At 41.2% G+C, this 13,035-nt stretch overlaps 1 protein-coding gene across 1 annotated transcript in view; it reads left to right on the top strand.

Moving 5' to 3' along the window:
- LOC135504835 (SH3 and cysteine-rich domain-containing protein 2-like) overlaps window positions 1-7,513 on the top strand; it is a 45,588-nt gene extending 38,075 nt beyond the window's left edge. Inside the window, exons 10-11 of the mRNA XM_064923727.1 lie at window positions 3,732-3,869; window positions 4,111-7,513. Coding sequence (XP_064779799.1) covers window positions 3,732-3,869; window positions 4,111-4,209 — 237 coding nt within the window. The 3' untranslated portion in view covers window positions 4,210-7,513. The remainder of the gene's footprint in view (window positions 1-3,731; window positions 3,870-4,110) is intronic.
- The last annotated feature ends 5,522 nt before the right edge of the window (window positions 7,514-13,035 follow it).

The raw sequence follows: 13,035 nt of genomic DNA on the forward strand, positions 1-13,035 counted from the left end.
TTCCTTCCTTCCTTCCTTCCTTCCTTCCTTCCTTCCTTCCTTCCTTCCTTCCTTCCTTCCTTCCTTCCTTCCTTCCTTCCTTCCTTCCTTCCTTCCTTCCTTCCTTCTTCCATTCTTCCTTCTTCCTTCCTTCCATTCTTCGTTCTTCCTTCCTTCTTGTTCTTCCTTCCTTCCTTCCGTTCTTCTTCCTTCGTTCATCCTTCCTTCCGTTCTTCCTTCCTTCCTTCCGTTCTTCCTTCCTTCCGTTCTTCCTTCCTTCCTTCCTTCCTTCCTTCCTTCCTTCCTTCCTTCCTTCCTTCCTTCCTTCCTTCCTTCCTTCCTTCCTGACGTTCTTCCTTCCTTCGTTTAGAAAAATGCAACACATTTGGATAGGTACAGTTGAAGTCGGAAGTTTACATACACCAACACATTTAAACTCAGTTTTTCCACAATTCCTGACATTTAATCCTAGTAAAAAATTCCCTGTTTTAGGTCAGTTAGGATCACCACTTTATTTTAAGAATATGAAATGTATCGTAGAGAGGATAATAGTAGAGAGAATGATTTAATTCAGCGTTTATTTCTTTTTTCACATTCCCAGTGGGTTAAATTGTTTAACTTGGGTCAAATGTTTCAGGTAGCCTTCCACAAACTTCCCACAATAAGTTAGGTGAATTTTGGCCCATTCCTCCTGATAGAGCTGGTGTAACTGAGTCAGGTTTGTAGGCCTCCTTGCTCGCACACGCTTTTTCAGTTCTGCCCACAGATTTTCTATAGGATTGAGGTCAGGGCTTTGTGATGGCCACTCCAATTCCTTGACTTTGTTGTCCTTAAGCCATTTTGCCCCAACTTTGGAAGTATGCTTGGGGTCATTGTCCATTTGGAAGACCCATTTGCGACCAAGCTTTACATCCTGACTGATGTCTTGAGATGTTGCTTCAATATATCCACATATTTTTTTCCCCTCATGATGCCATCTATTTAGTGGAGTGCACCAGTCCCTCCTGCAGCAAAGAACCCCCACAACATGATGCTGCCATCCCCGTGCTTCACGGTTGGGATGGTGTTCTTCAGCTTGCAAGCGTCCCCCTTTTTCCTCCAAACATAACGATCGTCATTATGGCCAGACATCTTTTCTGGAATTTTCCAAGCTGTTTAAAGGCACAGTCACCTTCTGACCCACTGGAATTTTGATACAGTGAATTATAAGTGAAAACAATTGTTGGAAGAATTACTTGTCTCATGCACAAAGTAGATGTCCTAACCGACTTGCCAAAACTATAGTTTGTTAACAAGAAATTTGTGGAGTGGTTGAAAAACGAGTTTTAATTACTACAACCTAAGTGTATGTAAACTTCCGACTTCAACTGTATATCTAAGGGCTCCATTACATAGCTTTCACCCTTCCAGTCAAGTCAATATCAGAAAAGACATGAAAGCATTCAAGTATTCAAACAGGATCTACTATACTTCATACAGTAGTGATGCACGGGTCAGCTATTTCTTCACCTGCACCTGCCCGCACTATCTGCAACCGCCTGATTATACAGTATGTAATAAGGTGACAATCTGAGGCTTGCACCCGACCCTAACCCACAAATATAGAAAATGCGCTGGTTCTAGATAGCACCTTTTGTAGAAGACTAAATAAACGCTTGTTCATAAATCGATAGAATGAATGTTTCAATCTAGTTGACATTGAGTAAAGGTTATTTTCATTTTACTCTTTCATCTCTGCTTTGTTCGCGCAGCAAATACATTTAAATGTACCGGGGAGAAAACAATAACAACGAAAAACAGGGAAGATTTTTCATGCAACATTTTCAAATCAGTTTGACCGGTTGTAAGAAATGTCAATGTTTAAAAAAAAAAATAACCCAACATGTTTTTCATAAGATTTCAGTTCGGCTTGGATGCATATATTCTATATGGTTGGAATACAATCATTTTTTATGATGGTGACCAAGATAGCACCTCTACCTTTACAGACACTCCTTAACCATGCATTCATTCTCTCAAGATGCTGAAAGAAAGAAATCCATATTTCTCCACTCCTGTTCCTGAGTAAAAATGTACATTTGGTGTATAATTTTACTGCAGGAAATGCTTTATTCTGCAGGAGTTCAAATTAGGCTATGTGAGAGGTTATAGACCAACAGTCAGTGTCCAAATTTCAGTTAGCTATTCCATTTAACCCATCTAAACTGTACAGTTCCTTTGACGTGCCATTTTGAAGTCCCCGTCTTGTGACTGTCGAATTTGTATAGCGCCTCACAATCATCACACATAACATAGCCGACACTGCTAGCATCCTCTTTTACCACTTTACAAAATCTTTCCCAAACACTTGACTACTGTTCTGGCCCTCCCTTCTATTTATTTGTAACTTCCCATTTTGCAGCTTTTCTCTTATTGAATTAAACTCTGGCATTGTCCTTTTTGCCCCTGTGGATCGTCATGAACTTTTCTGCTCAAGTTCCCAAAAGCGTTTGGCAATTGGCATGTATTTGGTGTGCTACAGTTCAGCCTGGTCTCATAGACTAGACGTAACATAGTAAATGTGTATACGGGACACTCAAATTAGTATGATATGTTACATTTGGTAAGACAGAAGGTTACTTAAGGCTAAAATGAAAGTAGGGTGGTTTGTCGGTTACATAACACAAACGTCTATCTTGGACAACTTTAGCATTATAGCTAATTAGCAACTTGTAAATACATACTACTTTTTAGCTACTTTGCAACTACTTAGCATATTAGCTAACTCTTACCCTTACCCTAAACCTAACCTTAACCCTTTAACCTAACTTCTAACTTTAACCCTAACCTTAACCCCTAATCCTAACCCCTTGCCTAGCTAACATTAGCCACTTAGCTAACATTAGTGTTAGCCACCCAGCTAACATTAGCCACAACAAATTGGAATTCGTAACTTATTGTACGAATTGCAATTTGTAACATATCATACGAAATGAATGATAGACATCCACAAATTAATACATACAAAACATACCCCTGAGTCCAGGTTGTACAGTTAGGCCCTAAGGCTACGCACTAACGCCAGATAAAAATAATGTAAGAAAAACCTCAATGTAGCCCATAATTATGAATTTCACGGGAATTATACATTTATGGATTTTAATGCATTGTTTAATCTATATTCAACCCGCCCACCACCACACTCCCTTCATCCACACAATATTTCCTGACCCTAAACATGCGAGGTCAACCGGTGCATCACTAATATACAGTACATCTCCATGAAGTGTTCTTAGACAATAGAGAGAGTAATGGCTTTATCTAGGTACAAGTTGCCGATAAGCACAGATCTAGGATCATCTTAACTTCCCCCAATTCTACCTGTAGCAATTAGATTGGGTAAAGCAAAACTGACCTTAAATCAGTATCTTTGGGCAACTTTGGTTTAGCAGAGTTAGTAAGTCAGTAAGTGGAGCAGGATGTAATGAAAGTTTTATGTGCTTTGCCTTTTGGTTTGGCCTAATGGAGGTAAGGTGAGCCCAGATGGAAAGGCAACTGCCCAGCTCACACAGTTACACGCAAACACGTTGGCACACAAGCGTGCATGCAGACACACCATTTGTTCAAACAATAAAAAAGTGCTGTATCTACATGAATACGCCATTTGTCTATTGGCATTCGGCGTTTACACACCTTTTTATCACCACATCCCTGAGAATATACTAGCATAGTGTAATTAATTATCTTAACTATGTTCTGCCGTGTGTTCACAGGGGAAAAGCAAAGACAAGCTGGGTTTCTTCCCCGCCAACTTTGTACAGAGAGTGCGCCCAGGTGAGCGTGTGTGGAAGGTCACGGGTGGTTTCCATGGTGACCGTGACAGAGGGCAGATGACTGTGAAAGAGTCTCAGGTACGCTGACGCACAAGCACACAACACGTGCACACACACGCACGCACGCACGCACGCACGCACGCACACACGCACACACACACACACACACACACACACACACACACACACACACACACACACACACACACACACACACACACACACACACACACACACACACACACACACACACACACACACACACACACACACGCACAAGCACCTGTACTAAACACACACCTTTCTTTTCTCAAACTAGATCTGTGTGGGGAAGAACGAAGAGTTGGATGGTTTCCTAAAGCTGAGCAGTGGGAAGAAGAGAGGTCTTGTCCCTTCCAAGTACCTTCTGGAGATATGACTTCCGTCAAAGAAGGGAATTCTTTGTGTCCCGACCCTCGTTCTGCCCTGAAGACCACCCTCTATCAGGAGCGCTTCCCTGACACCTCACTGACTGCCAACTCCCTGGATGTGGAAATGGACCCTCCCACCAACACCAGAAAACATAGAGAGGGAGGGAGAATATGGTGGACACTGGCCAGGATCGAATTGGTTTCACTGCTTTGCTTGGAGTGGTGGAATAATTTAGAGTTTGAGAGAAAGGAGGGGGGAGGGCTTCTGTTGAGCTAGCTGCTTTACCTGTGGTGTACCCTCACACTCTTTTACCTGTTCACGCACACACACACACACACACACACACACACACACACACACACACACACACACACACACACACACACACACACACACACACACACACACACACACACACACACACACACACACACACACACACACACACACTGCACAAAGACACTGATGCTAACAATGGCCCTGGAGCTTGGGCGGCGTGACTGTAGCAGGCAGTGGTTGTCTGAAAGATGTATGGATACCTCACAATCTTCACAAGCACAGCTTCTGCTTGAGCCAAGGTGGAGAAGACTGGCAGTTATTCGCCGTGTGGTCGTGTGACCTTTTGGATTTCATGTGAAAGTGAAATTTGGACATTTTTCTGAGTCCAAGTTCTGTAGCATTTTATTGTAGCATATGGTATAGCCGCATTCCCTGTGGCGCAGATTATTTAGCACATTGGGGCAAACCAAAGTGGGTAGGTGGTGGGGGTAGAAGGGAGCCTCAAGGGCCCTATGCTTGATTTGAGGATTGTAGCTTGGACAATGTAATTGAAAGTGTACTGTTGAGTCAAATTTATTGATGCATGCTTCACTCACTCCCTGACCATTGGGAGGTTCAGGTCCTAGCATTTAATCTTTGTTAACCCCCTACTTTGCTTTACATTGCTCAATCCCATTTGACAATTTGTTTAGCTAAATGGCTTCCGTGGCATCATCCAGGTGCTAAATAATATCAAACCCATGATCGTCAATGATCTTTACTATTAAGAAGGGTTTGGCCAGGAGAGCGAGGGGAGACAGACACACATGTTAATCCTGCTGTGATGTCCTTCCCAACGATGCGTGATTATTTGGGACCTCTGTCCCTCTTCCCCTATTTATTTTCCCCACCTCTCTGTCTGTCACACATGCTCTCTGTCTAGCACTCTCTCCCTCTCTGTGATCACTGAAGGCTTAGAGATCTGTGACTGCAGCAGAGGTCACAGCGGTCACAGCACTGAGACAGTGTAGCATGATAAGACACTCAGACACAAAGCTTAACCTAAAAGTCAGATTCCTCCCTCTATATGGGCTCCTCCGCAGGCCTCTGGATGTCAGCCATTTTCATAGCATTTTATTGTAAGTTAGTAATACATTATTCTCATGGAATGTTTTGGGATGCAACCACCCGACAGAATTATTTTCACATGCGCGATGTCCTCAGCCCTTTTGGTAATGCCATGTTGTGTCTTTTTTTTCTTCTGCAGAGAAATAGTCTGTATCTTGTGTTGAAACATACCATTCTAACACTCTCAAATGCCTAGGCCAGACAAAGGATGTTTTTGTGCATCCCGCTGAATTGAGAGTGAAATGTCTATGAAACACTGGATACAACGTCCTGTGGATGTCATTACTTTCTTTACTGATTTATTCACTCTAGGATTCACTCCATAGCAGTCAGAAGCTTTCTTGGCAATAACCACTTAGTACCAGTCAAAAGTTTGGACATACCTACTCATTCAAGGATTTTTCTTTATTTTTACTATTTTCTACATTGTAGAATAACAGTGAAAACATCAAAACTATGAAATAACACATATGGAATCATGTAGTAACTAAAAAAGTGTTAAACAAATCAAAATATATTTTAGGTTTTTGATTCTTCAAAGTTGCCACCCTTTGCCTTGACGACAGCTTTGCACACTCTTGGCATTCTCTCAACCAGCTTCATGAGGAATGCTTTTCCAACATTCTTGAAGGAGTTCCCACATACGCTGAGCACTCGTTGGCTGCTTTTCCTTCTCTCTGCAGTCCAATCCATCCCAAACCATCTCAATTGGGTTGAGGTCGGGTGATTATGGAAGCCATGGCATCTGATGTATCACTCTCCTTCTTGGTCAAATAGCCCTTAGTCAAATAACTTTTACAACGATGGTGTAGGCAGTCATTGTAAATAAGGATTTGTTCTTAACTGACTTGCCTAGTTAAATAATTAATTCAAATAAAAAATGTAAACAACATTTTTACAGCCTGGAGGGGTGTTTTTGGTCATCGTCCTGTTGAATAACAAGTGATAGTCTCACTAAGCACAAACCAGATGTGATGGCGTATCGCTGCAGAATGCTGTGGTAGCCATGCTGGTTAAGTGTGCCTTAAATTCTAAACAAATCACTGACAGTGTCACCAGCAAAGCACCCCACACCATCACACCATCACACCTCCTCCTCCATGCTTCACGGTGGGAACCACACATGTGAAGATCATCCGTTCACCTACTCTGCGTCTCACAAAGACACTGTGGTTGGAACCAAAAATCTCAAATTTGGACTCATCAGACCAAAGGACAGTTTTCCACCGGTCTAATGTCTATTGCTGGTGTCTCTTCTTGTTATTACTGTCTTTTAGTAGTGGTTTCTTTGCTGCAATTCGACCATGAAGGCCTGAGTCACACAGTCTTCCCTGAAGTGATGATGTTGAGATGTCTGTTACTTGAACTCTGTGATGCATTTATTTGGGCTGAAATTTCTGATGCTGGTAAATCTAATAAACGTATCCTCTGCAGCAGGAGGTCCTCATGAGAGCCAGTTTCATCATAGCGCTTGATGGTTTTTGCGACTGCACTTAAAGAAACTGTGCTGGATTGACTGACCTTCATGTCTTAAAGTAATGATGGACTGTCATTTCTCTTTGTTTATTTGAGCTGTTCTTGTCATAATATGGACTTGGTCTTTTACCAAATAGGGCTATATTCTGTATACCACCCCTACCTTGTCACAACATAACTGATTGGCTCAAATGTAGTAAGAAGGAAAGAAATTCCACAAATTAACTTTCAAGAAGGCAGACCTGTTAATTGAAATGCATTCCAGGTGACTACCTCATGAAGCTGGTTGAGAGATTGCCAATAGTGTGCAAAGCTGTCATCGAGGCAAAGGGTGCCTACTTTGAATAATCTAAAATATATTTGGATTTGTTTAACACTTTTTTTGGTTACTACATGATTCCATATGTGTTATATCATAGTTTTGATGTCTTCACTATTATTCTACAATGTAGAAAATAGCAAAAGTAAAGAGCAACCCTTGAATCAGTGGGTGTGTCCAAACTTTTGACTGGTACTGCATTTAAATATAACTATGGGGAAACTGTTGTATGTATTCAGCCATCATGGCCTTAACCATGTGGTATACGGCTATCAAAGAGTTCACTGTTTTCAGTAATGGTTATTCATTCCCTACCTAATATATCAGCATCAAGACTTAAAAGCACAACACAACCACAGGACTTTGCACTCTACCCGTTCTAGTCACACTGTACATCTGATTACCCCTAAGTATAGTCTCAATCTTTATTAACAGTTATAAGGTGTATATTGCAATTAAGCCACACTTGGATTTCTTGGCCATCAAGGAGTGGGTCCACAAAGCATTGGATCATCACGATGCATTCCAGTACAGTTACACACGCATATAGCACTTGAATTATATGATATTTCTATAGTGATCAAGGGACGACATTTCATGAGAGCAACAGTACTTTTTCATACATGATTTAAAGCTATACATACAGTAATTTGTTTACAAAGTCCTATATAACTACAAAAGCAAAGACAATGGAGTAATATGTATGGTATATATATTCTCCTAATCAAGGGGTGTATTTTATTAGTCAAAATGACCACTGGAGTGACTTGAAATCGTACAGCATGTAGCTTTAAAAGAATAGCTGCGTAATTAAGGTTTTAGAGGCATAACGGGTATAGTAGCCTTTAAGGGCTGGTCTTGGATCAGTTTATTTGAGACTGACTAACCAAGCCTGGCTCTGGACCAGTACTCCAAGGTCATTTCCCTCCCCATCCACCTGGCATTGGCACACACAGTCTCCCTTCCTGCATGGCCACCTGGACTGTGATCTGTACACATGTCAATAAAGTTCTGTCAAATCAATCAACAGCTGTTTTATGTTGTATTTTTACTCCCACAGATAGAAAACCATCACACTCTCCTGCCCAGCCGCCTTTGTTGGCTCTAGCTGAAGCTTAGACCCAATTGGTTGGCAGTCAGGAAGTACAGCAATATTTGATTAGATAAACTGAAATGATGACCTTGTGATGATGAAGGCCTCTGGTTTACAGAGGCTCACTTAGGCTGCACCTCAAATGACATACTGTACATACTGTGCTATAGTGCACTCCTTATGGCGAGAGCTGGATGTTTTGATACAGCACATAACACTGGTCATATTGCAGTGCTTGAAATGGAATGAGAAAAGGGCTGTTACTAATATGTCTGTACAAAGGTTTGTATTAGAGCCAGTATTCGATAAGAGATATGCGCAAAGAAGAAAATGATGGTGCCATACAGGTCAGGACTGGCTCACTTCAATCACTTACTGTATGGGGTAATAGGGTGTCATTTTAGATTTGGTCTTGGAGCTGTGTGGTTGTATGACAACCCTATGGCTGGCTGTGTAAGTCATTGGCCACAGAATGCCGTGGTGACAGTGACACTCCTCTGGGACTCTTTAGTTTAAAACCACTTCGATGTAAAGCACCCTGTTTAGGGGACCTGCGTGGTTCTGGCACCAACATTTTAGCTTATAAATCTATCTGTGGACACCGTAGATTGAAATGGCTTGCATCGAGCGATAGCCCTGATTCTAATATGCCTAATTTTCTTGTGTGAAGCAGGATGTGAAACCTGACACCACTTGAAGCTGGGTTGTCCCTCCTACCATTTCTACCACTCCTGGCAGAACCCTAAGTTATAGCCACTAATATAATTTTATGCTTAGGAATTCTTACATTTTAACGCAGCGGGAGAGAGTAGTTTCGTGGCTGTAGCACATTCAGAGATCAATTTATAGCCAGTAATCTAAAATATGGACAAGATTAATGAGATGAAAGGCGAGTTCTGAACAAGTTCAGGAAGCCAAGCTAGAGCTTTTTGAGACATTCACAGCGATGGTCGAGAGAGAGGCCTTCAGAAATTATGCACACTGAATATACACATATGTACACTGAGTATACCAAACATTAGAAACACCTTCCTAATATTGAGTTGCACTGCCCATTTTGCCCTCAGAACAGCCTCAATTTGTCGGGACATTGACTCTACAAGGTGTCGAAAGAGTTCCACAGGGATGCTGGCCCATGTTTACTCCAATGCTTCCCACAGTGACGTCAAGTTGGCTGGATGTCCTTCAGGTGGTGGACCATTCTTGATACACACGGAAATCTGTTGAGCATGAAAAACCCAGCAGCGTTGCAGTTCTTGACACAAACCTGTGCACCTGGCACCTACTACCACACCCTATTCAAAGGCACTTAAATATTTTGTCTTGCCCATCCACCCTCTGAATGGCACACATACCGTACACAATCCATGTGTCAATTGTGTCAAGGCTTAAAAATCCTTCTTTAACCTGACTCCATCCCCTTCATCTACACTGATTGAAGTGGATATATCAAGTGACATCAATAAAAGATCCTAGCTTTCACCTGTATTCACTTGGTCAGTCCATGTCATGGAAAGAGACGTTACAGTTATAAGGAAGGTGAAATCTTATAGGTAGTCCTTTCAGAACTTGATTATTTTATATTTAGAAGAAAATATGTCATTTCTAGCCTTATTCATAGTTTTGTTGAATAGAAAATACATCATATAAAATATTTCATTTTTTAAACATTTGTACTGTGTACTTGAACTTGTGTCCTCAAAAGTGACAACACCTCAGCAATATATAACATTTTTTTACCAGAAAGGTGAGATATTAACCTTTCTTGGAGCATGCAGCATTACTAGTTCATGTTTTATCACATGACAAATAATTACTTTTGGTGATTACATAGATTACATTTTCGATTACATGTAGTTACATTTAAAAGGATGAACCTTTTACTGCAGTGGGCTAAATCGGGGTCACATAGAGTGTGAAATCTAACTCGAAACAAAAGTATAAACCTCACACGCAGTTATCGAATTTTAAAAAAAGAAGGCACCTGTGCTATGTCAGATACTGTATATAAAGCAGTTGAAATGTATTCCATTTTGAGTTTACATCTCTATATATCAAAACCGTTTGACACAGAAACACCGTATTTTTAGCATAAAAAAGAATATAATGTTTATTAATTATGAAATGTTGAATAAATATGGATAATATTCCACCCATGAGGCCAGTAGAGGACAATTAGTTCAGGAAAGGGCTACGGTGACATGGCAGAGCTCAGGAAGTTTGCTCCGCCTTAATGAGCCCAAATAACACAATTAGTTCTAATTAAACTAATTGGCATTGAAGGGGAGCTGCTGGCAGGCGAGACAGTGAGCTGGCAGAGTGGAGTGATCTGTGTGTGTGTGTGTGTGTGTGTGTGTGTGTGTGTGTGTGTGTGTGTGTGTGTGTGTGTGTGTGTGTGTGTGTGTGTGTGTGTGTGTGTGTGTGTGTGTGTGTGTGTGTGTGTGTGTGTGTGTGTGTGTGATGGTGTGTGAATGTCAGGTCTTTTGAGAATGTTTTGTTGGTTAATACATTAGACAGACACTTCCTTGTCGTCACAGGGAGCACGTGAGCCAGGGGAGATCATAGTGCTGTAAAATATATAATTATAAACAGGTGACTCTTCCTTGAATTTTTATTTAATAAATAAACATTGTTTCGTGTTAGTGTCATTCTTCAAAATTGTTGTTGTAGACTAAAATAGCAACAATTCTAAATAACGCAGTATTAAAATTACATTTTTATGGACACTCATAAATGTACAATTTTGACTATAACTACTGTTCCGTGAAGGAGGGAACGAGGTATAACGTACTATGGTTAGTCAACTACCAATCATACTCACCCGAAGAAAACTGAACTCATGCCCAACGGGCCAATGGATGCCGAGCCCGCTCTCGGAAGCCCCGCCTCTCTGGCTATAATACCGGGCTCGCATCCATTACCTCAATTCAGTATCGCTCTTCAGCGAGCTCAAATCCCCTGATGGCGCGGTGACAAAATATGTTATACCTTGCTCCCTCTTTCAGGGAACAGTATTTATATTCATAACTGTACATTCCCTTTCAGTCAGTCACTCAGTATAGCATACTATGGGGACATACAGTCACGTGCCAAGCCGGCTCAGAGAGTAACAAACTAGGAGGTACCCAGCAGCCCAAGCGCACACAAGTTCCACCAGCTCCAAAAAGGGGTTACAGAAGCCATATTTTCCCCCAAAACTTACCCGAAAAGGCTTCTTCTTCTTCTAGGTCCAAAATGCTTCTTAACAGCTTCTACCCCCAAACAATAAGACTGCTGAACACTTGAACAGCTAATCAAATGGCTACCCGGACTATTTGCATTGACCCCCCCCTTTTTTTTAAGCTGCTCCAACTCAATGTTTATTATGTACGCATAGTCACTTTACCCCTACCTACATGTCCAGTACCAGTCAAAAGTTTGGACACACCTATTCCAGGGTTTTTCTTTATTTTTTTTTATTTTTTCTACATTGTAGAGTAATAGTGAAGACAACAAAACTATGAAATAATACACATGGAATATATAGATTTGAGATTCTTCAAAGTAGCCACCCTATGCCTTGATGACAGCTTTGCAAACTCTTGGCATTCTCTCAACCAGCTTCCTGATGTAGTCACCTGGAATGCATTTCAATTAACAGGTGTGCCTTGTTAAAAGTTAATTTGTGGAATTTCTTTCCTTCTTAATGCGTTTGAGACAATCAGTCAGGTAAGGCTGATATACAGAAGATAGCTCTTTTTGGTAAAAGACCAAGTCCATATTATAATAAGCAAAGGGAAATGACAGTCCAGTCAATGAAGGTCAGTCAATGCGGAAAAATTCAACAACTTTGAACGTTTCTTCAAGTGCAGTCGCAAAAACAACCAAGCGATATGATGTAACTGGCTCTCATGAGGACCGCTACAGGAAAGGAAGACCCAGAGTTAACTCTGCTGCAGAGGATAAGTTCATTAGAGTTAACTGCGCCTCAGATTGCAGCCCAAATAAATGCTTCACAGAGTTCATGTCACAGACACATTTCAACATCCATCAACTATTCAGAGGAGACTGCGTAAATCAGGCCTTCATGGTCAAATTGCTGCAAAAAAAACACTACTAGGACACCAATAAGAAGAAGAGAATGCAAAGCTTTCATCAAGGCAAAGGGTGGCTACTTTAAAGAATCTAAAATATAAAAATCTATGTTGATTTGTTTAACACTTTTTTGGTTACGACATGATTCCATATGTGTTATTTCATAGTTTTGATGTCTTCACTATTATTCCACAATGAGGATGAAACCCCGGAGTAGAGCTGTCAATCTCTACATGACACGCCGAGATGGCTGTCACATAAACCTTCAATGTGAAAAAGAGGCAGGGACATCAAAATGTCCACCAAAGAGCTCTGAAATGGAAAAACACCTTTAATCTGACACCAACCCTCAAACGCATGCCACTTATATGTATACAACCCTCTCGTAGAGGGTGCACACGCCAACTGTGTAGTCGTAATCAGATTCGAGGGTAAACCCCTAATTGTCAAAATTCAGCCTTTCAGTGGCCAAACCCACAGATCCA

The sequence above is a fragment of the Oncorhynchus masou genome, chromosome 18 (genome assembly GCF_036934945.1).
Source record: "Oncorhynchus masou masou isolate Uvic2021 chromosome 18, UVic_Omas_1.1, whole genome shotgun sequence".
Lineage (NCBI taxonomy): Eukaryota > Metazoa > Chordata > Actinopteri > Salmoniformes > Salmonidae > Oncorhynchus > Oncorhynchus masou.